The 25,511-nt window shown below is 46.2% G+C and overlaps 2 protein-coding genes across 3 annotated transcripts in view; one reads left to right on the top strand and one right to left on the bottom strand.

Annotated features, from left to right (window-relative positions):
* Positions 1–25,511, top strand: part of LOC117048687 (ETS domain-containing protein Elk-4-like) — a 140,382-nt gene that overhangs the window by 28,465 nt on the left and 86,406 nt on the right. Inside the window, exon 6 of one of the 2 annotated variants that reach the window (XM_033152835.1) lies at positions 4,824–4,855. The exons of the other annotated variant lie outside the window; for it this stretch is intronic. The gene's annotated coding sequence lies outside the window, so the exon portion shown is untranslated. Of the gene's footprint in view, positions 1–4,823; positions 4,856–25,511 lie in introns of those variants that run through there. 2 annotated transcript variants of the gene reach the window in all.
* LOC117048685 (major facilitator superfamily domain-containing protein 4A-like) overlaps positions 1–25,511 on the bottom strand; it is a 42,637-nt gene that overhangs the window by 7,056 nt on the left and 10,070 nt on the right. Inside the window, exons 2-6 of the mRNA XM_033152829.1 lie at positions 18,256–18,454; positions 16,109–16,348; positions 4,923–5,091; positions 1,916–2,031; positions 449–622 (exon numbers count right to left, since the gene is read on the bottom strand). Coding sequence (XP_033008720.1) covers positions 449–622; positions 1,916–2,031; positions 4,923–5,091; positions 16,109–16,348; positions 18,256–18,454 — 898 coding nt within the window. The remainder of the gene's footprint in view (positions 1–448; positions 623–1,915; positions 2,032–4,922; positions 5,092–16,108; positions 16,349–18,255; positions 18,455–25,511) is intronic.

The raw sequence follows: 25,511 nt of genomic DNA, 5'->3' as shown, positions 1-25,511 counted from the left end.
GATATAAGACAGTATATTGATATATCGCCCGACCCTACTAACAACTCCCTCAAGAAACCCTGGAATTGGAAGGCATGCAAGGATAAGGAGACTGCTTTGCTAGAGATCTCCAGTCCGCCCCCCCCCCACTTCAGCACAACTTCCAGGGTTCTCTGAATGAAATGTCTTATCAGTCTGACCCAGGAGTAGGGAGCCTGGGGCCACCCAGAGGTTGTTCAGCTTGGGGTTGCTTGGAGCTGGAGTCCAATGATGTCTGAAGGGCCACAGCTTTCCCATTCCTGCTCTAACCAATTTGCTTGCATTGCCCTCAGCTGCAAGAATAATATGTTCTTGCTTCCAAATGAGGGTGCCAATCGCTGGTTATATCCATGTTACTGGCAGACACGCCATAGCCAGAATAAGCCTCTCTGCTACCTTGAAAGCGAGGGAGAAGAAGATTTCGCCATACCACATTGATGAAAACCATAGTTGCTGGCTTCATTCTGTAGGACACAGGGATGGAGATAAGCCGGCCCAGAGTGATGAATCCCCAGAAGAGGCTGGGCAGGTAACCAGCCACCTTGTGTCCCACGGAGAGTGGCTCCTCCACGGCGTAGCTGTACACAAACCCAGAATACTCGCCCTGCAGGAGAGACCAACCCACACTCCATCAGATTTACTTACGTACATAATCTATATACCACACAAACCTTCAATATAGATCTATAATCCCAGGACACACACACAGTAGTAAGAAATGAAAAAGCATAATGTAAAATAATTGGTTTACTAACACATACAAACCAATATACAAAATTAAAACAAACTGAAATCACAATAGTGCATTTCAAGTTATTTTACTTTTTAGCATTAAAGAATGCTTGCCTTAGCAGTTCTGAAAAGCCTGGGGAAAACAGAAATGCTTTTGCTTGGCACCTAAGTTTTAGTCATGAGCTCTCTGGGTGGGCTTCCTTGAAAAGGGCATTCCAAGGATGAGGAGCCACCACAGAAAAGGCCCTCCATCTGTGCAGTAACCACACACCACACTTCAGACAGCAGGGGCCTGTGATGGGGATGTCGGTGAATGAACAGATTGAGATGGGACAAGGCAATCCCACAAAATATTTGAGTCCTAAGCCATGAAGGGCTTTGAGAGTTAAGAGCAGCACCTTAAATGTCATTGGAAGCCAGGGATGGTGTTTCAGTGCAGCCAGATGTGAGCTCTTCACTCAATCCATGTTAGGAAACGAAGTTAGTGTGCTGGGCTAGCTGCAATTTCTGAATAGTTTTCAAAGGCAGCCCCATGTAGCCCACCCTCAAAGTTACCAGGGCATGGACAACGATCAAGATCGTATCTACTCAGGAAGGACTGCAGCTGGTGGATTAGCCACAACCGACAGAAGGAACTCGTGACCCTGGAGGCCTAAGAGATAAAGATGAATCTAACAGCACTCCCACACTGTCACCTTATCTGTCAGAGAGAGTACAATCCTCAGCAAAGTTGGTTGAACACCACCTCCCTGGGCAGACACTGCTAACCCACACAGAACACCTCTGACGCCGGAAATAGCTTGTGCGCATGCGCAAGCGCCATTTCCGGTGAACTTCTGGGTCTGTGGAGGCCCCTACGCACATGCACAAGCTATTTCCAGCGCCACCCCGACCTGGAAGTGCGCCAGAAAAAGCGAGTGTGCGCACGTATGGGCGCATGCTCCCCCGCCCTCCGGCCCACCGCGGCGCCGGAGGAACCGGCCCAAGGCCGGGTAAGTTTGCCAACCCCTGTTTTAGCTGAAAGCTCTCCATGAGCACTCAAGCCAAGCTACACAGATCAAGTAAAAGACAGTCTGGAAAGCACTTGTTCAGCCCATTCTAGGGAATCTGGAGTGCCCCAGTAGTGCAAATTGGGTAGGTCTGACTCCTCAATTGTTGCTCTTACCAGGATCCCATCGGTCATAAATAGGAGAAGGGCACCCATCACATGGACAGCAAAGTAAGAGCAAGGAGCTCCTATGAAGTTCTTGCTTTGGCAGCATCCGAAGAGGTCCTCATGCCCTGGGTAGAGAAAACAATAGCACACAAGAGTAGTGAAGCTTCTTGAGTACCCAAGCGGTCTCTCTCTTTCCCTCTCTCCCCACCTCTCCCTCTCCCTGCAGCAAATATTTGCCCCAGAACAGGCTCCAGAGCAACAAGTTTATGACTAAAGTATTGTGTCTACCTTCCAAACCACCCAAGAGGTCACCTCTGGTACATAATAAGGAGGGGTTAGCACTCCTGCAACCCACTTCCCACAACTGAAGGCTGGGAAATGTGGCATTATGTTTAAAATGAGTAGACTACATCCCTGTCACTCCCCAACTCCACCAAACTGTGGTGAACACAGACAGGGGAGAGGCTGGCCTGATGCTATAGAAGCACACAAGTGAAACACACAAATACACAGGGCTGAAGTCTGTGAGCCCCGGGAGGCCTGACCTGGGACTCTATTCCTGCTGCCTTGTCTATAAAAGTGCTTCTGAATACAGAGTGGTCCAACTGAAAAATTCACATTCAGGAATGTCACACGAATTTTTTTGGGGTTTTTTGTGTGCGTTCATGATATGCACACCCGCATTACGTACTGCGACCCAGAACGGATCACGTACGTAACATGGGCTACCACTGTATTTTGCTTTTGCTTTCATTATGTATTTTGTGTTTTCATTATAATTTTTATGTTTTCATTTTGTTTTTTATGTTGTAAAATGTCCTGTGATATTCAGATGAAGGGCAGCATACAAATTAAATAAATAAATAAATAAATAAATAATAATGTGTACCATCTCATCGCCACATGGCTTGTGGGGTTAAGAGCAGCCAGAAATGTTTGCATGTGTACAAATGCATCCCAGTGTGTGTGCATAGGAAACGACAGAAATATGCAACACCTGGCATTCTTGATGCATATGGGCAAATGCATCGGTAAGCTGCTACAAGCTGCAGCAAAAGCCACCAAATAAATAAATGGGACGTTTTTAGAAGGCGCACAGAAGTTGCTTCTTTCAGAGTTCCAGTAATAACCTTCCTGGCAGAAAGTCAGGCTGCTTTTCATCTTCAAACCACGCTGTGTGTGAGATAATTGCCTCCCTTTTGCTCATGGGAGTTATTGCAATGCAGGGAAACAGATGCCTTGGCCCAGAAGGAAACATCTTCCTTGCTAGGAGGCCAGAGTGGGCACAAAACATCATTCCCAATTGGCAAAGGCCTTGACATGGACCGGAACAAATGCTGGTATTAAATGCAGGACAGGAGAGAAGCTCTTGCAATCATACCAACATTCCTTCTCTGCTACAAACTGGGGTGGAAACTACAAACATATAAAAATCACTCTGAAAATGCTTTTTTAAAAAGCATTTTTAAAAATACATTGAATTTTCCATAAGGCTCACAATCGCCATCTAGTGTCACATTGTATATCGCACTTAAAGCAGACTTAAAACATTTTATTTGCAGCCGTATAGCTGAGTCCTGAGTAAACGCCAGCAGAGAAACCTGCCCCCAGGGATTTCAGTTCATTGCCTACAGAGCTAATACTAAACAGAAGCCAAGGACAAATAATGTATGATATTCTAGGATGAATAGGATTCAACCTATTTGGATTGGTTTGGCTTCCTTAGTTTTATATGTGTTCTGGGAACATGACCCGAACTATGTAGTTACCGGTAGTTGATAGCACAAATAGGGTTCTAGCCTAGTACTCAAGTCTTTTCAGTTTCCAAAATACTGTTTTCATGTGTTTGACTCACTTGAGTGGCTGGGGAAACTCAGCCAGATGGGTGGGGTATAAATAAAAAATAAAATAAAATAATAATAATAATAATAATAATAATAATAATAATAATAATAATAATAATAATAGTGTTCACTGGAAGGACAGATCCTGAAGCTGAGGCTCCAATACTTTGGCCACCTCATGAGAAGAGAAGACTCCCTGGAAAAGACCCTGATGTTGGGAACAATTGAGGGCATAAGGAGAAGGGGACGACAGAGGATGAGATGGTTGGACAGACAGGAATGCCTGGCGTGCTCTGGTGCATGGGGTCACGATGAGTCGGACACAACTAAATGACTAAACAACAACTATTATTATTATTACTTGTCCATGAACATTTCAGAAGATAAGAGCATAAGAAGAGCCTGGTGGATCAGGCCCAGTGGCCCATTTGGTCCAGCCCCCTGTATAGGTATCCCCTCAACTTATGTGCGATCGACTTGCGCGCAACCGCGTATACATGCGGCGCCAGGAAAAAATTAAATGATTCAATTCAAACCCAGAAATGGCAGGAAAGAGCTGAAAAGTCCTTGTGGCTCATGGGGAGACAGAGCCTGAAGAGGACCTCAGTGAGGGTGGAGGAAGCCCCGAAGAGACCCGAGGGGCAGCGGGGACCTTGTTGATGCTGCTCAGCCTTCGCACCAGGTGGTGGGGGTGGCAAGGTGCCATGGGGGGGCTGCGGAGCCAGTGTCCGTCCCCCAAAAAGCCAGCTGAGCAAGTTTTGGCGATGTTCTCCCTAAAAAGCTCGACAGCTTTTGCCAGTGTCCTTAGAAAAGCTCAACAACTTTGGGCGCTCTCTTAAAATGTTCCGCCCCAGGTGCCAGCAGGGTTTGCTACGCCACTGTCTCAGTGGCCACCCAGATGCCCATGGGAAGCTCATCAGCAGGACCTGAACTTGACAGCCCTTTCCCCTCTTGAAGTTTCTGGCCAGAAGGACCCTGTCTCTGTCAGAGGCAGTAGCCACAGGCAAGGAAAAACCTTGGAAGATTAATGCAGAATATTTCACTCTGTGCTTTGCTTCATCCCTTTCATGCAGCAAAACAACACACCCTCTCGCTACAACCTGTGGAGAGAAGAGGGCTCTGGTACCATGGTAATGGGCTCTGCATGCACAGCCCAGATTGGCAGTTCTTACCTATTTCTGGCTGAGTTCTTGGCGAGGATGTGGAAGAGTCATCCCGGTCGGCTATCCGCGTTTCCAGTGCCAGCTCATCCGCAGGCAGCAGCGGGGGGCTGCTGCTTTGACACCAAGGCACCAGCCTCTCCTTGTAGAGCAGCAGGAAGACCGCAAAAGGGACTGGGAGCTGCAGAACAACAGGCAAAAAATAAAAGTCAGCCGGGCGCACAATGTGTGTCTTATAACCATTTTCAACCCCTAGGGTTGATACCTGCCCTTCGCCACTGGAGGGGGCTGCTGTTGGCTCAGATTTTTTTATTTATACAGGGCACATCTTAAAAGCTACAGCTTGTAAACCTTTGCACCTCCCAATGCCACTGAGCTCCCGCCAGCCCCAGCTGGCATGGCCAATGGTCAGGAATGATTGGAGTTATTTATCTGTTGCATTTAGATATCACTTTTTCCCTCCAAGGAGCTCAAGGTGATGTACATGGCTCTCCTTTCCCCATTTTATCCTCACAACGATCCTGTGAGGTAGGTGAGGCTGAGAGGCAGTGACTGGCCCAAGGCTATCCAGTGAGTTTCATGGCTGTGCAGGGATTTGAACCCAGGCCTCCCAGGTCCAAGTCTGGTACTCTGTTTCACACTGGAGCTGCGAGTCCAGCAACATTGCTTGTAGCTGAATTGATGAAATGTGGGCTATAAATCTTTAAAATCAACAGTATTGTAACAATAACACCCCGAGAGAGAGAGAGAGAGAGAGAAAAGAAAAAGGTTCCTCAGCCCTGCCCTGGTATACTGGAACTCCCAGCAAGCCAATCGGCAAAAAACTTAACCTAGAACATAACATTTCAGACATCTGGAAAGACCTCCTCCCACAGCTCACCACCACTAAATGGCTCATTCCCTTTTTAAAAACCTAACTTTCCCTGTGAGTTATAAAGAATACACCCGTTTTCAGTTGATATATTGACGTCCAGAACGCAGTGCCATTTCTTGCTCTGCCAGCAGATGGTAGGCAAGCAGCATAGATGTCCACAGCGTTTGTGTCCAACCCAAACTGCCTTGAGAAGCTACACATTTAGAAAGGAGGGTGCTTACAAGCCACGGTGTCTCCTCCCCTCTCTCCCCACAAATCTGAACAGGCGTTGCCATACGAAGAGTGGGACACGACTGAACGACTGAACAACAAAAACAAAGCTTTCACACGGGACAATTCAGTTCTGCTTTACTGTAGAGACAGCTGTGTAATTCTGTGTTCAGGTACACAGAAGCAGCGCCCTCTGCTGTTCCTCTGCGGTACCAAAACAGAACGTATGAATTTAAAACTCCTCTGAAATGGCACAGTGCTTTCACATTACTTTTACTTAACATCTGCTGGGGTGTATGCTTTCATGTGTGGGGTTGGAAAAGGAATAAATGAAGCCGTCTTTTCCTCCTCTCCCCACCAGACTGATGGCAGAAGCTGGGTCGTTGGTCAATTACAGCTGGTTTCACATATATTGTTTTTGCTCTCCTCTGTGAATGAGCTGGAGCTGCAAGTGCACATTTCCTGGTTTTTGTTGGCTCAAGGTATTCTTTCAATGTATGGAGCATTTGCTCCCCTCTAGGTTCCCCCTCCTCAGCTGAATTCATTTAAGAGCCCTCCATTGTTCACAGAACAATAGGAACAAGAACAGCCAGTTCGGTCCCATGGAAGAAAAACGTTTTCCCCTAATAGTTAGAATCCTTCCGGAGGTCAGGAGCAGTTTGCGTTAATGGCCACGAAAATCAGAGCAAAATAAACAGACCTCACACTGCCCTTTGGGAGAACAGCAGGCTAGACAAGTATAAGGCCAGTATCCTGTATTTCCCCTACTGTCTCAGCCTTTACTTTGCCCTCTGTGAAATGGCAATAGTGACCTTGTTTGCAAATGCTGCAAAAGAGAGTTCCAGCTGGGGAAAAGCACTATCAAACATTAAAGTAGCATACAAAATATCCCTATTAATCTTCTTGTGGGATCCCTGTGGATATAAATAAGATTTGGTCTCTGAATTGCACACAAGTTGTCACAATGCTCCAGAATAAAATGAAGAAATCAATCTCAGGCTCCCAAGAATGGAATACCGTACTCAAGACAAATGGAAGGCTTGGATTTTAATGAACACAGACAATTAAATATGTAAAGAGGAATCTCATCTAGAGTGTCACCTTTGTGAGCAAAGGTTGGCAGATTATCCCGGAATTGCCGTGATTTGCTTAACTGGGTCAGCATGTTAGTCCAGTTCAAAAGCAAGAAAATGGTAATTAGAAATCTTTGCCATAGCTTTTCTGCTGCTAGCTCCTCTAAAAATAAACAAAACCAAATTAGAGAGCGAGAGAACACATGTAGTACAGCCTTCAGATATTAGAATCTACAGATCTCTCTCTCTCTCTCTCTCTCTCTCTCTCTCTCTCTCTCTCTCTCACACACACACACACACACACACACAACCATGCATAACCACCTCCTGCTTCTGGGCTTTTGGTTTAAGTGCTGCTGCAGTAAAGATGAAATGATAATTTTTAAAGGTAGCATTCAGTAGCTTGAGATGCACCTCCAATGTCTGCTAACCTGTTGTCTGCCCAAGCTCCTTTTCTGCCAAGCAAACATTACTGGGAGTGTGAGCCATATTGCCTATTCTGAAATATCGGATGCTGCTCTTAGGGGGGAAAAGTGACCCCAATGGAACATTCAACACTACTGTCTGCAAGATCTGCATGGTTCATTTCGCAGGTGGCACCTGGCACAACTTTTGCCTGTGCAAGCAACATTCTGAGCCCTGAAGCTGCAACTGCCAGAATTCCTTGGGGTGAAAGTTTCTGCACACACCCCTGGAAAGTTCCCAGTATTGGCCAATAGTCAGGACGCTGAAAACCCTACTCAGAACTTTGATCCTGATCTGCAGTTACAGTAAGCCTGCAACTTACACAGGGGTTACATTCTGTGGATCGCGCCTAAAGTCAAAATTGTGTAGAGTCAAAACTGATCGGGTGCAATGGCAGCTCTGATTGCCAACGTCATTTTCCCTGGAACCCCAACCCTTTTAAAATTCTTTCTGACACACACATAAAACTGAATGCACATGCTCAATGTGTGTAGGTTGCGGGCTTACTGTACCAGAACTTCAGAAGTATCAACAAAGCTCCAGAATGCATTCTAGGGTTGCCATATATCCTCCTTTTCCAGGAATTAAAACTTAAAGAGAAATTTGGGGATATTGCTGGTAGAGCTATGAGAACAAATGAGATCTAAAGCCTCCATACCTGCACAGACAGCTTCTCTCAGAAGAGTGTGGGTACTTATCATGTATTTATTGAGAAATCAATATTTAGTCAAGGGGAGTTGTTGTTTGGTTCTGCTTTTCCAGAAAACTATGCCCAAAGCAATTTTATAATGCAGAGGGCTGTGATTTATGTATTTATTTCATTTCCATCCTACCCTGCCTCCAAGAACACTGTACATTGTGCTCTCCTCTCTCAATTTAGCCTCCAACAGACCTGCTTGGTAGTTTTGGCTGATAGGCTCAAGATCTCCCTGCCCCCCCCAAGCCTCATTAACAAATGAAGAATTGAATTTGGGTGTCATCTGGGATGTGGGTGGCACTGTGGTCTAAACCACTGAGCCTCTTGGGTTCGTTGATCAAAAGGTCGGCAGTTCGAATCCTTGTGATGGGGAGAGCTCCCTTTGCTCTGTCCATGCTCCTGCCAACCTAGCAGTTCGAAAGCACGCCAAAGTGCAAGGAGATAAATAGGTACCGCTACGGCGGGAAGGTAAACAGCGTTTCTGTGTGCTCTAGCACTTGTCACGGTCCTCCGTGCACCAGAAGCAGTTTAGTCATGCTGGTCACATGACTCGGAAAGCTTTCCGTGGACAAACACCGGCTCCCTCGGCCTGAAGCGAGATGAGCGCCGCAACCCCATAGTTGCCTTTGACTGGACTTAACCGCCATGGGGTCCTTTACATCTAGTCCAGCATTTGAACTGTCATGCCACGTGGCAGGATAAGGAGCACAGGGCTTCAGCCAATTTCTATCCTGAACTCTAGGAATAATGTACAGGTGGCATTCTGCCTCCTAGATATGCAATAGTGGTGCTGGGGCAGCCATGTTGCAGGTGAGGAGAAACAATCCACATATCAACCAAATTGGAAACACACAGGTGGAAGGCTCATGTTTTGCAAATGCATTTTTTTTTTTTGCAGAGTTCCAAGTACAAAAATGCAGCTTGAGAAGTTGAGCACACACTTGGTATGAAGGCATCCAAATGTTAAGAATAAGCAACAAATGTTACTGAGCATGGGCAGAGTGCTTTCCTCTCCCCTCCTGAATAAGCACAACCCCCACTCAAAACATCTGGGGCAAGGGAGCTAGGCCTCCACTTGGAGGGAGTGAAGCTTCCATGCAGACATCTCTTCCTCTTTCTTTCTTTCTTTCTTTCTTTTATTTTTTAAAAAAAGGAAAATAAAATAATATTGTGGCCCCTTAAAGACTTAACAGATTTATTGTGGCACAATCTCAGACGGATGGACAACTGAATACTATACTCTTCCAAGTCCATCCAAGTGTTTCACAGGCACAACAACCCCCTTTCAATATCTGCTTGTGTTTTTCACCTTTAAGAAAAGAAAACGGGGGGGGGGGGGTTGAATGGTGCTGATGAGCTTGTTTGGCTTCCACAGCTGGGTTCATCTGCCAAGATACACACAGGCAGGGCCAAGGCATTTTATTACAGGATCTCACAACTCGGCATGCTTGCTTTGGGGTGATATACTAGACCTCCTGGTACACTGTTTAATGCGAGGCCTTGGCACAGGCCTCACCAGCCTAAACAAACAGCAAAATCATTTCATGGCTAAATGCTCTACCCACAATGCGAAGCAAAACCCAGCCTGTGCATTGATGGAAAAGGTCACAGAAAAGGTGGCTCTACCTATCTTATGTCTTTGCGGCACAGAATGCTCATCTAAGAGGTTTTCCTATCCTGTGGATGCAGTGGGTCGGCTTAATTATTAATTCACATTCTGTATGCCGTATAACAAGTATTTATTGTTATTGCTGACATATGGTCCAAATAACTAATTTGATCTGATCTGAAAAGTATAACAGTATTTAAGTAACAGGTAGGTAGCCGTGTTGGTCTGCCGCAGTCAAAACAAAATAAAAAAATTCCTTCCAGTAACACCTTGGAGACCAACTAAGTTTGCTATTGGTATGAGCTTTCGTGTATCTGAAGAAGTGTGCATGCACACGAAAGCTCATACCAATAACAAACCTAGTTGGTCTCTAAGGTGCTACTGGAAAGTATTTAAGTAAGTAGGTCTTTGCCTCTCTAACAAAACTAGCAGTTTCACACTTGGGTGACATTGCTCTTCTGAACATCAAGGGTTGGTTGCACATCTGCCGCTAGGAGTAAATCACACACCAAACTTTTAAAAACACTACCCTCATTTTGTACCTCCTGCCCTCTGCCCCAATTCTAAAAAAAGGCATGATCCCATTTCAAGGTACCTTTACCAATATGTGGGCATATTTTTCAGCACAATGCACCCAGTTTATTAGTGTGTTTGGCCTCCAGGAAAATAGCCCAGATATAGTATATCCCCGTAAGAAGTGAGGTTATAGATATAGATACAGTCGTACCTTGGAAGTTGAACGGAATCCATTCCAGAAGTCCGTTCGACTTCCAAAACGTTCGACAACCAAATCACGGCTTCTGATTGGATGCAGGAAGCTTCTGCAGCCAATCAGAAGCTGTGGAAGCCCCATCGGACCTTCGGGTTCCAAAAGAATGTTCACAAACCGGAACAATCACTTCCAGGTTTGTGGCATTCAGGAGCAAAAAAGTCTGAGTCCCAGGGCGTTCAACAACCAAAGTGTGACTGTATAAGCTTTTGAGTTCCCCAAACACAGAGATTTCTATGGATTATCACCCCAGTTTTTAAAAGTCCCTTGTTTTCTTCATTACTTCATTACCAACATATGGCCATATCCATTGCTTCAACAAACAGAAGCCTTTGGGACAAGGGTCCATTTTTAGAAAGGCCCCCAAAGGCTTGCCTTGAATTGCACAGAGGAGGACTTGCTTGTTGACGCAACACATTGAGAGGAGCCTAGTTGCTCTTTTTGCTGTCACCTGCTGCATTCACCTCCAGGTTCTATTACTCAACAGGTTGGTGCAACAGGAAGAAAAACGTAACCATTTTCAGCAGAGCTGACAAGTGTTTCCATGCACAGGTGCCAACTATGGCAAGGTCTCTGAGTTCATGGGGCGGGAGGTTCTCCCTTTAGCCAAGACCTGTTTTAAGAGTGCTGCAACTGCTCGTTCCTATAAGCAAGGGAGAGAGTTCATAAACTTACACACAAACCTTGCCCCAAACCAGCACTCAGGCAATTTAAGAATGACTGTGGACCTTTAAGAGTACCATTGCTGAAATTTTAAGTTCCCACTTGTCAGATACAACTGCTCTGTCTCAAAAGCTGCTGTGCAAAGGCTCTGCTAGATGCATAAGCTATCCAGTGCAATATTGTCTTCCCTGAGCAATGGCATTCAGTAGTTCCTGTGTCTTGAGCCTAACTGGACCTTGCAATCATCATCGGAGGCTCTTCTTCATGTGCCTCCTCCACAAAGAGCGGCAATATGAGAACAGGCCGTTTCTGTGGTGGCTTCCTGCTTGGGGAGTGCTGTCCCCAGGCAGGCTCACCTGGCACCTTCGTTACATATCTTTAGGTGTCAGGCAAAAACGTTCCTCTACAATCAGGCCATCAGCTAATTGGCCTTCTAAACTGCTTTTGTTTGTTACTATCTTACGTATTTTTTATGTTTTATATATTGTAAACTGCCCTGTGATCCACTACTAAAGAGAAGCTACATAATTCACATCATTTTAATAAATTCCATGTAATTTGTTGTCCGCTGGTGCCCATTTTTCACCTGCTCTTTCCTCTGTGACCAGAGATTTTGCACTTTTTACTGAATCTGGTTATAGTGCTTCTGTTGCATTTTGCAGAATCTCAGGCTCGAGCTTTTCACCAGCCTCCTCTTTAGGCAGAGAACATTCATGTCCTCCTTATCCAACCAGCTCCATATGTTTAGCTTGACTACACCAGATCTGGCATACAAGCAGGTGGTTCTAATATTTCACAGGCGAGGCAGAAAATAGAAGTTTCAACGCCCACCCAAGGGCTAGAAATCCTTGCAGAGGCTGTGAAGTGTTAAAAAATTATGCAAGCATATTGTATGGGATATCTTTAAAAAGATGAGGCTTATGATATCAGGAGGAAATAAATGTAACCAACTGTCCCTTTAGCAACAGAACTTATGCAGATGCTACCCAGAAAAAAATAACTTTGGCTGCTGAAGTTCAGTCGTACTTTGGTACTGAAATGCTGCTTTAGAATACCTCCAAAATGTACTCAGAATACATTTCTGATGTATTCAGTGGGGGGACGGGGACTGACACTAATTACCTAATAATGCAATATTGTTATGGCTACTAGCCAGAGATTGCTGGCTCTCAGCCCAGAACAGTTAGCTCCTGCAAGTGAATGGTCAAAAGACGGTCAGAAATCTGGGTTGAATGAGATACCTACCAGGTCATGGAGAAAGAGACTTCATCTGCTCCCATCCTGGCTGAGATAAAAGGGCAGAAGTGTGTCTGCACATGAACAGACAGCAGTTTGCAAGAGAAACTGGGTGTGTGTGTGCGCACGCATGGAGAAGAAAATGAACTACAAGTTCACTAAAGCTGGGTTCCCCATGTCGGCCCTCCAGACACTGTTGGACTCAAAAGTCCCACCAGCCCCTGTTGCTATGGACAATGGCTAGAGATGATGGGAGCTGTAGTTTGGCAACAGCTGGAAGGCCATGGGTACCCCATTTTTTATTTAGGGAGTCTCACCCTGAAGATGCGATGTGGGCCAGCAGATCAGCTGCCTCATAGGAGCACCTGCTGTTTGTAATTTTTGCTCTAGGTAAAACTATAGAGGCAAAGACACCCCGTGTCTTCAGGTGCTCTTTCATCCAAACCAGGCAGCCCTGTCCCTGGATCTTCTCAGCAGTGAAGGAAATGGGAAGTGTGCAATAACCCAGGGACACACATAAGCATAAGGCACAATTAATCTGCATCTTACCAGCAAGCATGCCCACCCTTCCTTTGCTGTGCTGGGAAAAAACCATTGCATGCAAACCAGTATTCCTTGCTTGTTCTTCTCAAAAAAAACAACAGGGACAAGCCAAGAACAAACCGTGGCTTATTCTTAGCTCGTTCTTGTAGTTTTTCCCTTCCCAGTGTGACAAAAGGAGGAGGGGACAATTTGGGCAGTGAGCACCAGGACCTTACTCTATCCTGAAAAGCCACAGTTAGTTTAAAACTCTGGCATGCCATTTTTGCATCCTTCTGTTCATCCAAGAAGCCCAGTGTGGCATATATTGTTTCCCAAACTGTCTCCCATCCAGGCAGTTTAGCTGGCCAGCCAGGTTAGGTTCAGTGCCAGAGCTGGCAAGGAGAACCTAGCAAGGTGAGGACAAATCAATGATGTAGAGAAAACAAAGCCTTTCGCTAAATGTGAACTCTTGTCCTGTTTGCTTAGTTTACACCTATATTTTCTCAGTAACGTGGCAGGAATATTTCTGAATCTCGCCCTGCTTCTCACAGAGCTCGAATAACTGGTTTAGTTCATAACTAACTGCAAAGCACAGGGAATGAGGCTAGAGAGAAGAGAGCGAGAGAGAGGGAGAAGAGATAGAGAGAGGGATAGAGAGAAGAGAGAGCCTCTGCTTGAACTTGACACTCAAAAGCCAGCAAGAACCTTAATAACAGAGATGCATCAAAAAAGCATTTCAATTTCCTTAAATATTCCCATTTGTCTCCCAAGTCTTTCCTACCTCTCATCATGAACCAAACATAGTGAGTATTATCATCTTGGAAACCAAGAGACATGTGTGACAGCTGTACCATGCATAATGCTCACAGTGGAGGCTGTACCATACAAGACAGTGTTCAAGATGGAGGTGTTCCTACCACCCTGATTAGCCAGGCTTCACTAAGCACATTTGCTGAGCCTCAATGATGCAGATCCACACCATACATTTAAAGTATACCTAACATACATGTAAAGCACATGACTTGCCCCAAAAGATCCTGGGAACCATAATTGGTTTAGGGTACTAGGATCTGTACTAGGGTACTAGGACCTGAAGTTGAGGCTCCAGTACTTTGGCCACCTCATGAGAAGAGAAGACTCCCTGGAAAAGACCCTGATGTTGGGAAAGATGGAGGGCACAAGGAGAAGGGGACGACAGAGGATGAGATGGTTGGACAGTGTTCTTGAAGCTACTAACATGAGTTTGGCCAAACTACGAGAGGCAGTGAAGGATAGGTGTGCCTGGCGTGCTCTGGTCCATGGGGTCACGAAGAGTCGGACACGACTGAACGACAACAACTAGGATCTGTAGCTCTGTGAGGGGGAAAACTCTTAATTCCCCAGATTCTTTGGGGGAAATCACATGTTTTTAACTTGCATTGGGTGTGCTTAAATGTTTGGGGTGGCTCTGCCTGCAGTACCAAATTTGCCTGGAGAAGGAAACTTGTGAATGTCCCCGGATTTCATCTAATGTCCCCGGGAAACGCAGCAGCGGCAGTCTCAGCAGCCTGGAGCAGTTGGCTCTGGCTGGCTTCAGGAGCTGCTCGGAAAGCCCCATATGATGGTGGTGCAGGGGCTCTAAGATGCAGCTTCCGGGCTGCCTCCACCTTCACTGACCCCAGCAGCTAAGATGTGAAGGGAGGCTTCATGCTGCCTATTGGAGCAGCCTCCCAACTCCTTCTTTTGTGCAAGCAGGAGCAGGGTAGGGATCTCTCCCTTCCCAGCTGAGGGATGCCAGCCCCCTCCTGCTTGCACGCAAGTAGGAATGGGCTTGGGGCTGCTCCGATGGCCTTGCCGCCCCTGCTCTCAGCCCTCCTTCTCTGCCTTCCATGCCTGACCCACCGTGCACCGCTTCCCCACCACCACCACCACTGAACAACCAACAACTCAGGGGCTGGCCAGGCTCATGGAGAAAGGAGATAGAAGCCTCGGAGGAAGGGGAAATGTGGCGGTTGAGGTCAAGGTGGCAGCCGCCCCTCTGCCACCGCCATCGCTGCAGCATCAACGTCCTGAACGTGTAGTATTTATTTATTTAAAGTGTCCCTGGATTCATTGAAAAAAATCTGGTAACCTTATCCTATGGTATGCGTACACATTAAAATCGTGCCATAGGTTTGTCATGCTTATTTTGTTCTAGAGACCTTCATAACAAGGGTCAACTTTCCCAGGAAGGTGATTTGCCACGCCTGCCTGTGCCACCTGTCTAAATAAATTCCTTCTAGTGTTTTCCAGGCCAAGGTTATCACTGCCTGTGCTGCCACTCAAAAGTGGTTGATCAGTTCTTTGCTCTTTGGACCTCCATTAGCCACTGAAATGAAGTCAGAAATGCTAATGGGGGCAACGTAGCTGTGTGTTGCTTGGTAACAGGTGGATATTAGCCAGGTATTGACTATATTGTGTTTGTGGTTTTAAAAGAATTGATCTTAATAAGCTTGTATTTCAGATGGCTGCAAACCACCTTGATATTTTTGAATGAAAGGTGGTATCAAAGTGGTTTTAAATTGATAATACAAAAAATATAAAATATTAAAGCCCAAAGATTTGCAGAAGTATATACAGTAATTTTTTTTTAAAGAAATAAACCTGGGGTGGACTCCCAAAATTGGCCCAATGAGAACTGAACAAGCTCAAAGACCAGGGAATGATGACTGGCTGCATGGGGTGGTGTGGGTAGATGTGTGAAAGGATAATGGAAACAACGAGGAATGACGGAACAGAGTGGCTGAAATCCTGGACAGCAGCACCCCACACTGCCACATTCTGTTGCAGTTACTATTTCTTTCAATACTACTTCACTTTAATGATAGAACAATGACGGCAGGAAGTCAGAAGAGCTGATTTGGTGCCAACATAAAACCAAAAACGGTTTTAGATGTGCAAAGTGGAATCAAGTTACTTTCCCTGACACACCGCCTTATGCGGGCTCCTCTGAAGAAGCTAGCCAAGAGACACATTCCTCCCCCCCCCCCCAGCCCTGCTGGTCAAACCACTTTAAGCGCTGGGCTGGAACGATCAGCCAGGAGGAGGGTGTCACTACTTACATTGATCAAAGCCATAATCCAAAAGGCGTAAGACACCCGCGTCACCACCAGCCCTTTTGTTGGCAGGTCGTAGTGTGACAAGTTTCCAAGATGATGAGGGACAAGCGACTTCCGGATGTGAGGGAGGTTGCTGCTGCCTGTGGCCGTGCTGTTTGTCAGGATGCAGTTGGTGTCCGAGAGAAAAGGGTCGGCTATCAGAGGGCTCAGCAGGGCACCAAAGCCCACAAAGAAATGAAGGGCCTACAGAAAGGAATGAGAAAATACCCTTATTATGTCCAGCAACAAGGCACACACAACACCTCTGACAGCACGTTAGAACCCTTAACAGTGAGAGCCCTCAAGTAAGAACCCTCAACTCAGAAGGTTCTGCTCTAGCATCCTTCCTGGGACAAGCCTTCTCCCATCACTACTGGTGCATTATCTCCAAAAAAAACCTCCCAACATGCAACTTTTCATGGCACACAAATCCTTTGTGGGTTAGAACGTGTTATTTCATTAGGTCTTGCAAAGGATTTTATATGTGATCCTCAGCAACTGAAGTACTCTTGCTGCTGTGATACCAGTGACTGGCGTATTGTGTGTGTATCAGGTGCAGACATATGATGTGCTGCAAACAGAATGAACTAGGACTTCAGCTAGCACAATTAAGACTGCTGCAATAGTATTGGGTGAGTGTGAAGGGAGCTAGCTTTACACCACAGGGTTACTTCTTCCCATGCCGGGGGACGCGGGGGGGGGGACGCATACCCCTAAACATTTTGTGAATCTAAGTCTGACCTCATTGAGGGACAGTATTTCAATACGAGTAGGAAAATGAGAGTACTCCTAAACATTTTTTTAAGAAAAAAAAGCGCTGCTCCTTCCACTTCGAGTCCATGTCAAAGCCCCTGGATGGGGACATAGGCTGTGCAGAGATGCCCCAAGACACACAAAATTGGCAATACCTATGCACAGACCAGCTTCTGTGCAGATATTCATTGTTAGCATGAACTCTTCCAAAACAGAATTGAGTAGTTATATCCGAACCTGCTTATTTAGAGTGAGATTATTAATGGTGCAAATAACTTCAGGAAGACAATGGTGATTCAAGTGTGGCTACACCACCATCTTCAGTGCACAGGACGTGTGTGCATGTGTGAGGTAACTGGATGTGCTTACAGAGGGCATTCAGTCCCTGTGTTCTCAAAAGACATATGCGCTGGTGAACTTCACTGTCTATGTGAAAGATGGGCAGAACATGGAGGCAGCCCAGCAACTAAGGAACAATCCAAGCAACTAAGGAACACTCCGTGTGTTAGATTCTGATGCTATATTGTACCTTCTTTTGGAAAGTGATGCCTGGAAACTAAGTGTTTCCAGTTTCACAATTAAATGTTAAGCTGAAACAGGAGAGGTTCTGTCCTGATGCGACTCAACGATTCTAGCTGTAAAATAGGGATAGCATCCAACCTTACAAAATACAGTGTGTGCACTGGCGTACGAAGGGCGGGGCGTAGGGGGCAGGGTGCCCCGGGCAGCGGGATCCCGATAGGGTTTCATCTCGGCGCGCCCCACCCCCAGAACGCGTGCCACACCCCTGTGGGCAGCGTGCCCCGCCCCCAGAACGCACGCCAGCCCCACCCATGCCTGCTTCCCGCCCCCGGTGCCGGAGCATGAAGCTCTGCCACTGAGTGTGTGTGGACAAAGAGGAACAAGGATTTGGGACACAAGGAAAGATCAAAGGTCCACAAATGCACCTGCCATTGGTGACTGCAGATTGTTCCTGCTACTAGTCCTGAAATAGGAAGAGTCCTACCTTTCTGCCAAGTTTAAAGACAGAGTAGGGGCTTCTCTTCTGGCTGCATTGATTCCAGAGCCACCCAAGAAAGCAGCAAGACTGGCCAGTTTTTCCAAGCGCCTCTGGTGTTCAGCAAAACAGAAACGTACCCCTCATCCTCCTCTCCTGCTAAAAAATGGCAGCGCTGGCAGGAGTTCCTCACTAATGGTCACATTCAGTGTGGCAAATCAGAGGAGATGGCCAACCCCTTCCTTGGTGGGAGGGGGCAAGGATACCAGGCCAGCCAAGCTGTGTGGGTCCCTAACAAGGGCTCCAAGCATCTAGAGAGAGTTAAAAAGGGGGACCAACCGCCCCCTGTTACTTGTCTAACCTGCAGGAAGACAGCAGAGTCCTTCTGATAAATCTTCACCAGCTGCATATTGGAGAGGGTGTCGATGCAGCCCATGGCCAGGCCAGCCACGGCCATGACCACTGCAAGCACCACCACATTGTGGCAGACTGGGATGATGGCAAAAACCACAGAGATCGCAAGTGATGACACAAAGAGGGCCAACAGAGACTGAGCCAACCTGGACCAAAGAGAGAGAGAGAGAGAGAGAAAAGCAGTTTCGTTATTTAAAATATAGACATCCCACCATCCAACTGTAGCCTTTGAGGCATTGTGCATTAATAGAAAAAAACTATATTGCACACACATATATTATAACAGACAGGACTAAACAGAAATGCACAGTTTCCTGCAGATTAAAAACAGCAGCAGAGTTGAGCACTTGGACCTCCGGTATAACAAGATGTTTACATGCTACCTGAAAACAATCAGTGTAAGAATCAGAATAATGTATAAAGAAGACACTGCTGAGGCACCACCACAGAGAAGGCCCCGTCTCTGGTTGCCACTACTTTACCTACAAAGTAAAGGTGGGTTTCCATTATTATTATTATTTTTAAAAAACCCATCCAGGGGTGGGGAACCTGCAGTCCAGCAATACCCAGAGGGCCACAGCTCCCGTTATCCTGGACCCTTGGCCATTCTGGCTGGAGATGTTGGGAGCTGGAGTCCAACAACATCTGGAGGTCACCAGGTTTACCATCCCAAGCTTTAAAAGATTGGCAATGTTAATATGAGACTAGACATACAGCCTCCCATTTCTACCAATCTGCACAGTAGCAGCTGTATTTGGGACCAATCAAAGTTACTAAACTTTCACGAGCACTTCCTCATATAGTGCATTACTGTAGTCAAACCCGAATGCTAACAGAATATGAGTCACAGCTATAAAGCAATCAACATTGTCTAGAGGTGCTTTATGCTACGAATGACACGTGGGCGTCCGCAGGGCTGGAACTAATAGTACCAAGTTTGATTCTTTAGGGCAGCCTTGGCCAACTTGGCACCTTCCAGCTGTCTTGGACTACATCTGCCATCGACAGCTGTGCTGGTCAGAGCAAATGGGAGCTGTGGTCCAAAAGCGCTGGAGGGTTGATGAAGGCTGCTTTGGGGGCAGTGTAACCCAGCCTAGAACAAGCTGTTTCCCAAGTCTTTGACCAACTGTATCACCAGCCAATAGGATGACCCAGTTTACTGGCACCCCATTGAGCCCATTACTGATTTCAGCCACCTTTTGCAACATATCTATCACCTCACCTGGATTTGATATAAAAAAGAAACAGAGCTGTCCACTCCCACTATACTGGTGACACCTAACTCCAAATCTTCAAATAACCTCCCTCAGAGCTTTTCAAATACCCACAGTATGGCTCTGCCCTTAGACTAGAACCATGTTCAAATCTTACATGAATATTTTAGCTTGGCTTTAAAGCTCAGCTGGGGTATCTTTTGGGCAAATCAGTATTTCTGCCTAACCTACTGGAAGGACAGCCATGTATATTTGCCTAAGCTCCTTCAAGGAAGAGTGGGATAAAATCATTAAAAATAAAAATAAACAACTTCAAGTGAAATGCCTTTAGGTGAAATAAAGGAAGCCTTGTTGTGTTCTATGGTTTTGTGTTACAGAGGTGAGATGATAATCTAGTTAACCTCATAAAAGGCTATAATCAGTTAGCAAAATGCAGAAAAGCCAGGAAGGACAGCTAAAGGAGGCATCAATAAAACTGGATAGCAGCTGATGGAGTGGGTGCATTTTGACTGTACCACTTGTAGAATCTAGTGATTCAAGACATGCAATTAATTCTGCATAGAGAGAACCAGAAGTTTGAATCTGACTGCAATCCCAATCCCACTTGCCTAGGAGTAAAACCCACTGAATTCAGTATCATTTGCTTCTGTGTAGATGAGGGTAGAATTGCAGCCAATGTCAAGAAAAAAGGGGGGGCAGACTTGTTAATAAGCTAACATAATAGCAGCTTTCAACAGAAAAAAAAAGTTTTCCTATGTTTGCTACAGCAATCCCGCAATTCACGGGCATTTAACTTGTGCTTTCAGCTTTACGTACTTGGCTAAATAAATAAATAAATAAAAAGGGGGCGGAAATTTGGGGAAAATACTTTTGTAATCCCACCCCCTATTGAACCCAATGTGTTTTCACTATACACAATTTTGGCTTTAGGTGTGACCTCCCAAAACGTAACCCCCATGTAAGTTGCCTGCTTGCAAAAGAGGCTCCATTAAAGAAATGGGCCTCAGATTCTGAATTATGCAATTGTCACTTGAATAAAGAAAAAAGCCTAAATATACTCAGGCTGCCACATACACTGCAGGAAGAACTGCATTTAGAATAGGGGGGGGGCAGAACCTGCCTCTGGATCTGCCCAGCAGCCCTGCATCAGGCATGAATGCTTGCACGGAAAAGACTACTTGTGTAGATCTCTATTCACTTGGGCTTTCCAACGCTGCCTCTTATCCTGAAGGCAGTGCTACAACCTTTCTAACTAGCAGGCATGGTGGAGAAAATAACAATTTTATAAAACTGTATCATTTTAAAGATTCCTTTTTTTCTTTTGAGCCTGTGGTCCAGCTCAATTGGAAAGGCTTGTGCCTAACGTTTACTGTACAGAACTAACTAATTGCTTTCCGGTACAGTACTGTTATGTGATGCCTGTTCAATCTGGAACGCTGAAAGAATAGAGTGGCGGAATGCATGAAACACTGCATGCATTAAAAGAAAATTGGCTAGGTGTGGCAATTGTGCTTCATCTTTCATTGTTTTGTAGATGGATGAAAGAGGATGCTGGGAAACATTTAATGACCAAGAAAAATACTCAAAGTCTTAATTAAGAAAGACATGAAAAAATGATTATATGTAATCACAAGATACTATGGAGAGAGCTGATCTGAACAGAGGCATATCTAGGGCTCCTTGCGCCCTTGGCAAGGAGTTGCTTTGGCAACTCCCCATCACTTTACCCAATAGCCACCAGCCGAGAAAGCCCCACACAAGAGCTGCATGCAGGGAGGGAGGGAGGCAGGCCAGGGCCTAGTTGGGTCCCCAGGAAGGGGGGACTTCGAGGGCTGTGCACACACACAAAATGTCCAGAGGGATTCGGCTCCACCCTCTGGCTGCTCATGACATCACGCACTTGACATCAGGATGTCCTGTGACATCACACGCGTGATGTCAAGACGTCGCGTTGGGCTCCCTCAATCATCTGGAGAAGATGGCGCCTTTGTCTATAAATATAACAATGAATAAATCACAATGAAGGGAAGAGCAATGCTGACAACAACCCAGACTGGCGCTTCCTGGTCCAGCTCCCTCTTGCAAGCAGAACACCTCACACTACGGCCAAGGAGCTCACTGCTAAAGAGGAAGCTGCGGAAAGCTGAAAACAGGCAGGCAATAAGATACCAGGCAGCGAAAGGCCGAGAGAAGCAAAATCAGTGTGGATGGAGTCAGGGAGCAGAAGCAGCCGCGTATAAATCTCCCTGAGACAGGAAGAGTGATGTCTTCATTCTCGGTGGTTTCTAGGGCACACCGCTGCTTTGAACAGGGACATGCATCTGTCAGGTCAACGTTCGGCTTCTGCTAGACCTGGGAAGGAGCAGGAAGTGAGAGGCAGCAGATGGGAGGAATCCTACTCAGCATCCCTCTGGCGCAACTGAACCAGGCATCGCTCACACTTTAAAACCTACCTTTGTAATGTTAAGGACGGAAAAACTTTAAAAGAACAATGGAAGGTGAAATTCTTAACAGTTCTTTTTAGCAGCCGTTCTATAAGTGCACTATATGAGCTCAGAATTGCTTGGGACAAAAGCTAATGCTTAAGGGTTGCATAAGCTTGGGCCTCAGCGACCACCTGAACCCTCCCTGAGATCATTTGCAGGAGCACCTCTGGCTGTGCCCATCCCCTCTGCCCTGTGTTGGTGAGGCTCACTGATATGAACGTGAAATAGAGCCTCCAGTATCCAGTGGCGCAGGAAGGTGGGGGCGGTGGGGGTGGGGCGCCCCGGGTTTCACCCTGGGGGAGGCAACACTTGGCATGCTCCGCAACACCCAAGCTGAGCCCCGCCACCTGGTAAAACCCCAAGCAAGTTGCGGAACGAGGCAGCCTTGCCCCGCAGCCCGCTCACAAACCTGCTTGGCAGCCTGCGAGCAAGCCACGGAGCGAGGCCGCCCCGCAGCCTGTCCGCAGCGCGCATGCGCAGCATTATGACCTATGCGTCATGATGCAAACCACGCCTCCAGGTGCCACCGGGTTCGCCGCCCTGGGCGACCAAGCGGCTTCCTCCGCCAATGCCAGTATCGTTGACCCAGTCTTATGGAACACTCTTCCAATAGAGATTTACTAGGCATCTTTTAATATTAAATTTTAGGTGTTTGTTGAAAACTTTACACTGCCAGGGCTTATGCGGACAAGCCTCTTTTTCACGGCTAGATGGTGATCTGCAATTCTGGTTGTTTTCACATGGGGTTGTGAGTGTGCGTTTATTCATTTATTTGAGGTATTTATATGCCGCTTCTCAGGTCGACATAAAAAAGCGGTTTACATAAGCTTATTGCAGCAATAAACACCTCTTTTTTTTGGGGGGGGGAATTACAATAAAATGAAAAAGAAACTTCTTTGTTTAGAAGAAACTGTGACTGCTTCTTTCTGTGTCCCTCAGGGCAGGATAGTTCTGCAGAAGTCCCTGTAGCGGCAGCTAGGGAAGGGAGGGACCAGCTACAATGGGTGGTGGGTGACAGCAATGCCTCAAGCATGTGAACCTGTGTGTTGGCCATCAGATGTAGGGAGCACATCTGTGTAGCTGCAGATACATTTCGGAGAACGGTTGGGTGGGTTTGTTTTTTTACTAGGCTTCCCTTGAGCACAGGTCAAATTTCAAAGGGGCAACAATTCACACATATCTATATTTATATACAGAGAGAGAGGATTGCCGGGGGGCAGGGAGAATATGTATGCTTTTTTGTGATCACACACACACACACACACACACAGTGTGGAGTACCATCACATGTTTTCCCCCTGCTGCTTGCAGTAGCCATTTTGTTGCAGAACCCATACCACTTTAATCAAGATGGGTAATAGTACCTCATTTTTTAAAAAATAAAAAGCTCTCTCTCTGTGTGTATGAAATTGCAGTATAAAAGTATTCTTACAAATAAAGAAATAAGGGCTACAGCTCCCATACTGGATAGGAAATGCAATTCATACTTAAAAGCCTGTTCAGTTATGGCCACATTATGTGCCTGCAATCCCATACAAGGACTACACACCAGGTCCATTGCAGCTAGCAGATTGCAACAGCTCTTTCTCCAATTGCTGGGATCCTGATACCAGAGGGAGACATCTTTCCACTTTCTCCCATTGAAGTCAGTCAAACCGTGGTCCCAATGCCTTTGCAATGCCGTGACACCTGGTGGCCAGTAGACCTACTCTGAAGGGACACCTGATGTTCTTGGCCTTCCCCAGGAAGACCAATTGAGCCACGATTGGTTTTAGTTGGATTTTGTTACCGAATGTCATTTGATATTGAATGTTTGTGTTTCTGGATGATTTTATTGTCTACGGTTGCTTTTATTGCTGCATTGTGGTACGTTTCCATCCTGTAAACTGTATTTAAGCATTTTACACAAATAAATAAATATTGGGCCTAATTATGAATTTGATGCAAGTGATGAATCAGTAAACTGGACCAGTTTACTCACAGTACTTGAGGTGAACCTAGTAAAACAAACAAACAAACAAAAACCCCAACCCACTCTGAAATAGCAAATGTCCTCAAGACTTATCCAAATGCAACAGATTTCCTACATAGGAAAGACTTGCTGTGTTTGCAGCTACATGGATGTACTCCACACATGCAACAGCTCATCCGCTGGTTTAACATTCAATTTCTTACAAAGGAGGGCATCATGTAAGCAGCCTAAGTTGGTGCTTAACGTAGAAACACACAGCCACACGAACAAAATTTAGGATCGCCAGACGAAAAACAACTGCCAAATGCTAATGCTGCCTCAGCAACAGGTCCAGAACTGCAGAATGACACCTCTGGGAGACAAAATAGCACACCAGGGGATACAGATGCAGGTGCAAGCAACAGATACGCTGGAGACGGGAACTGCGCCAAGACTGGAACTCAATGCGTGCTCTGTAGAATTAACAGGAACAGCTTCCCCCTCTATCTTCGCCTGGCTTAAGAGCACACAGAGCAGTTAAACAATCAATCATCGCTTGTGGGCAGCAGCATAAAGATCTGTGCTGCTTAAAAGAGCGTGTGTGGCGATGGTGGCAATTGGGGAGTAAAGACCAAGTTTCGTTCCCTAATCTGTAACAGAGATTATGAAAAAGCTTTGTTATGCACTGCCAGCAACCATCGCAATAGCCTGCTTTATGCTCCACTGCATCGATCCCCTGGGCCTGGCCATGAGGAGGATGGAGGAACAGCCTGCCTCCTAATATCATATCTGGAATTCAATTGCCTGTTTGTCTTAAGAGCACACTAAAAGACCCCACCTGAATTGGAGAGCCACAAATTCTTTGGAGATTTTTAGGATTCTCTGGGACAGATGCTGAGGGCCCATTGGAGGCACCAGGAACACAAAACAGTCCTCTCTATACCACTTGCTTGCAGTGCCGGTCCACCCACAAGGCAAGGTGAGGCAACTGCCTTGGGCAGCAGGGTCTACAGGGGCAGCAGACAGCTCAGAGGCTGCAGCTAGTGCAAAACAGCATCTGGACTAATGACTGGCACTCCTATCACACTGCTTGTGATATAGTTGTATTGGCTGCCTATCCACTTTAATATCTTATATTTGATCTATAAAGCCCCAAATGGCTTGACTTCCAAATACCTGAAAGACTACTTCCTCCTTTATACACTAGCTCAGGAGTTAAGATCCACAAGAGACACAATGCTGGCAACTCCAGTGCCCTTGGAGGTCTGCAAGGTGGAAGCATGCGAGAGGGCCTTTTCTGTGGTGGCCCCAGATTTTGGAACAGCACCATTCACTGTGGAGCATCAGGGCAGCAGTGTTTAGAGACTATTCTAACTTGATGATGCAGACATAGTGGCTCTTGGTGGCTGCTCAGTGGCTTTGCATCAAAGCCTGGCCATCTGCATCAACACAGTGTCACCACACAATAAAACTGCTCTGAGTTGAAGAAGCTCACAGGGGTTTGTTTGTTTACTCTGAGTTGAAGAAGGGTATGTTTTCCCACTTATATTCC

Source organism: Lacerta agilis, chromosome 6, assembly GCF_009819535.1.
Source record: "Lacerta agilis isolate rLacAgi1 chromosome 6, rLacAgi1.pri, whole genome shotgun sequence".
Lineage (NCBI taxonomy): Eukaryota > Metazoa > Chordata > Lepidosauria > Squamata > Lacertidae > Lacerta > Lacerta agilis.
This window is presented reverse-complemented; position numbering and strand designations above follow the sequence as displayed.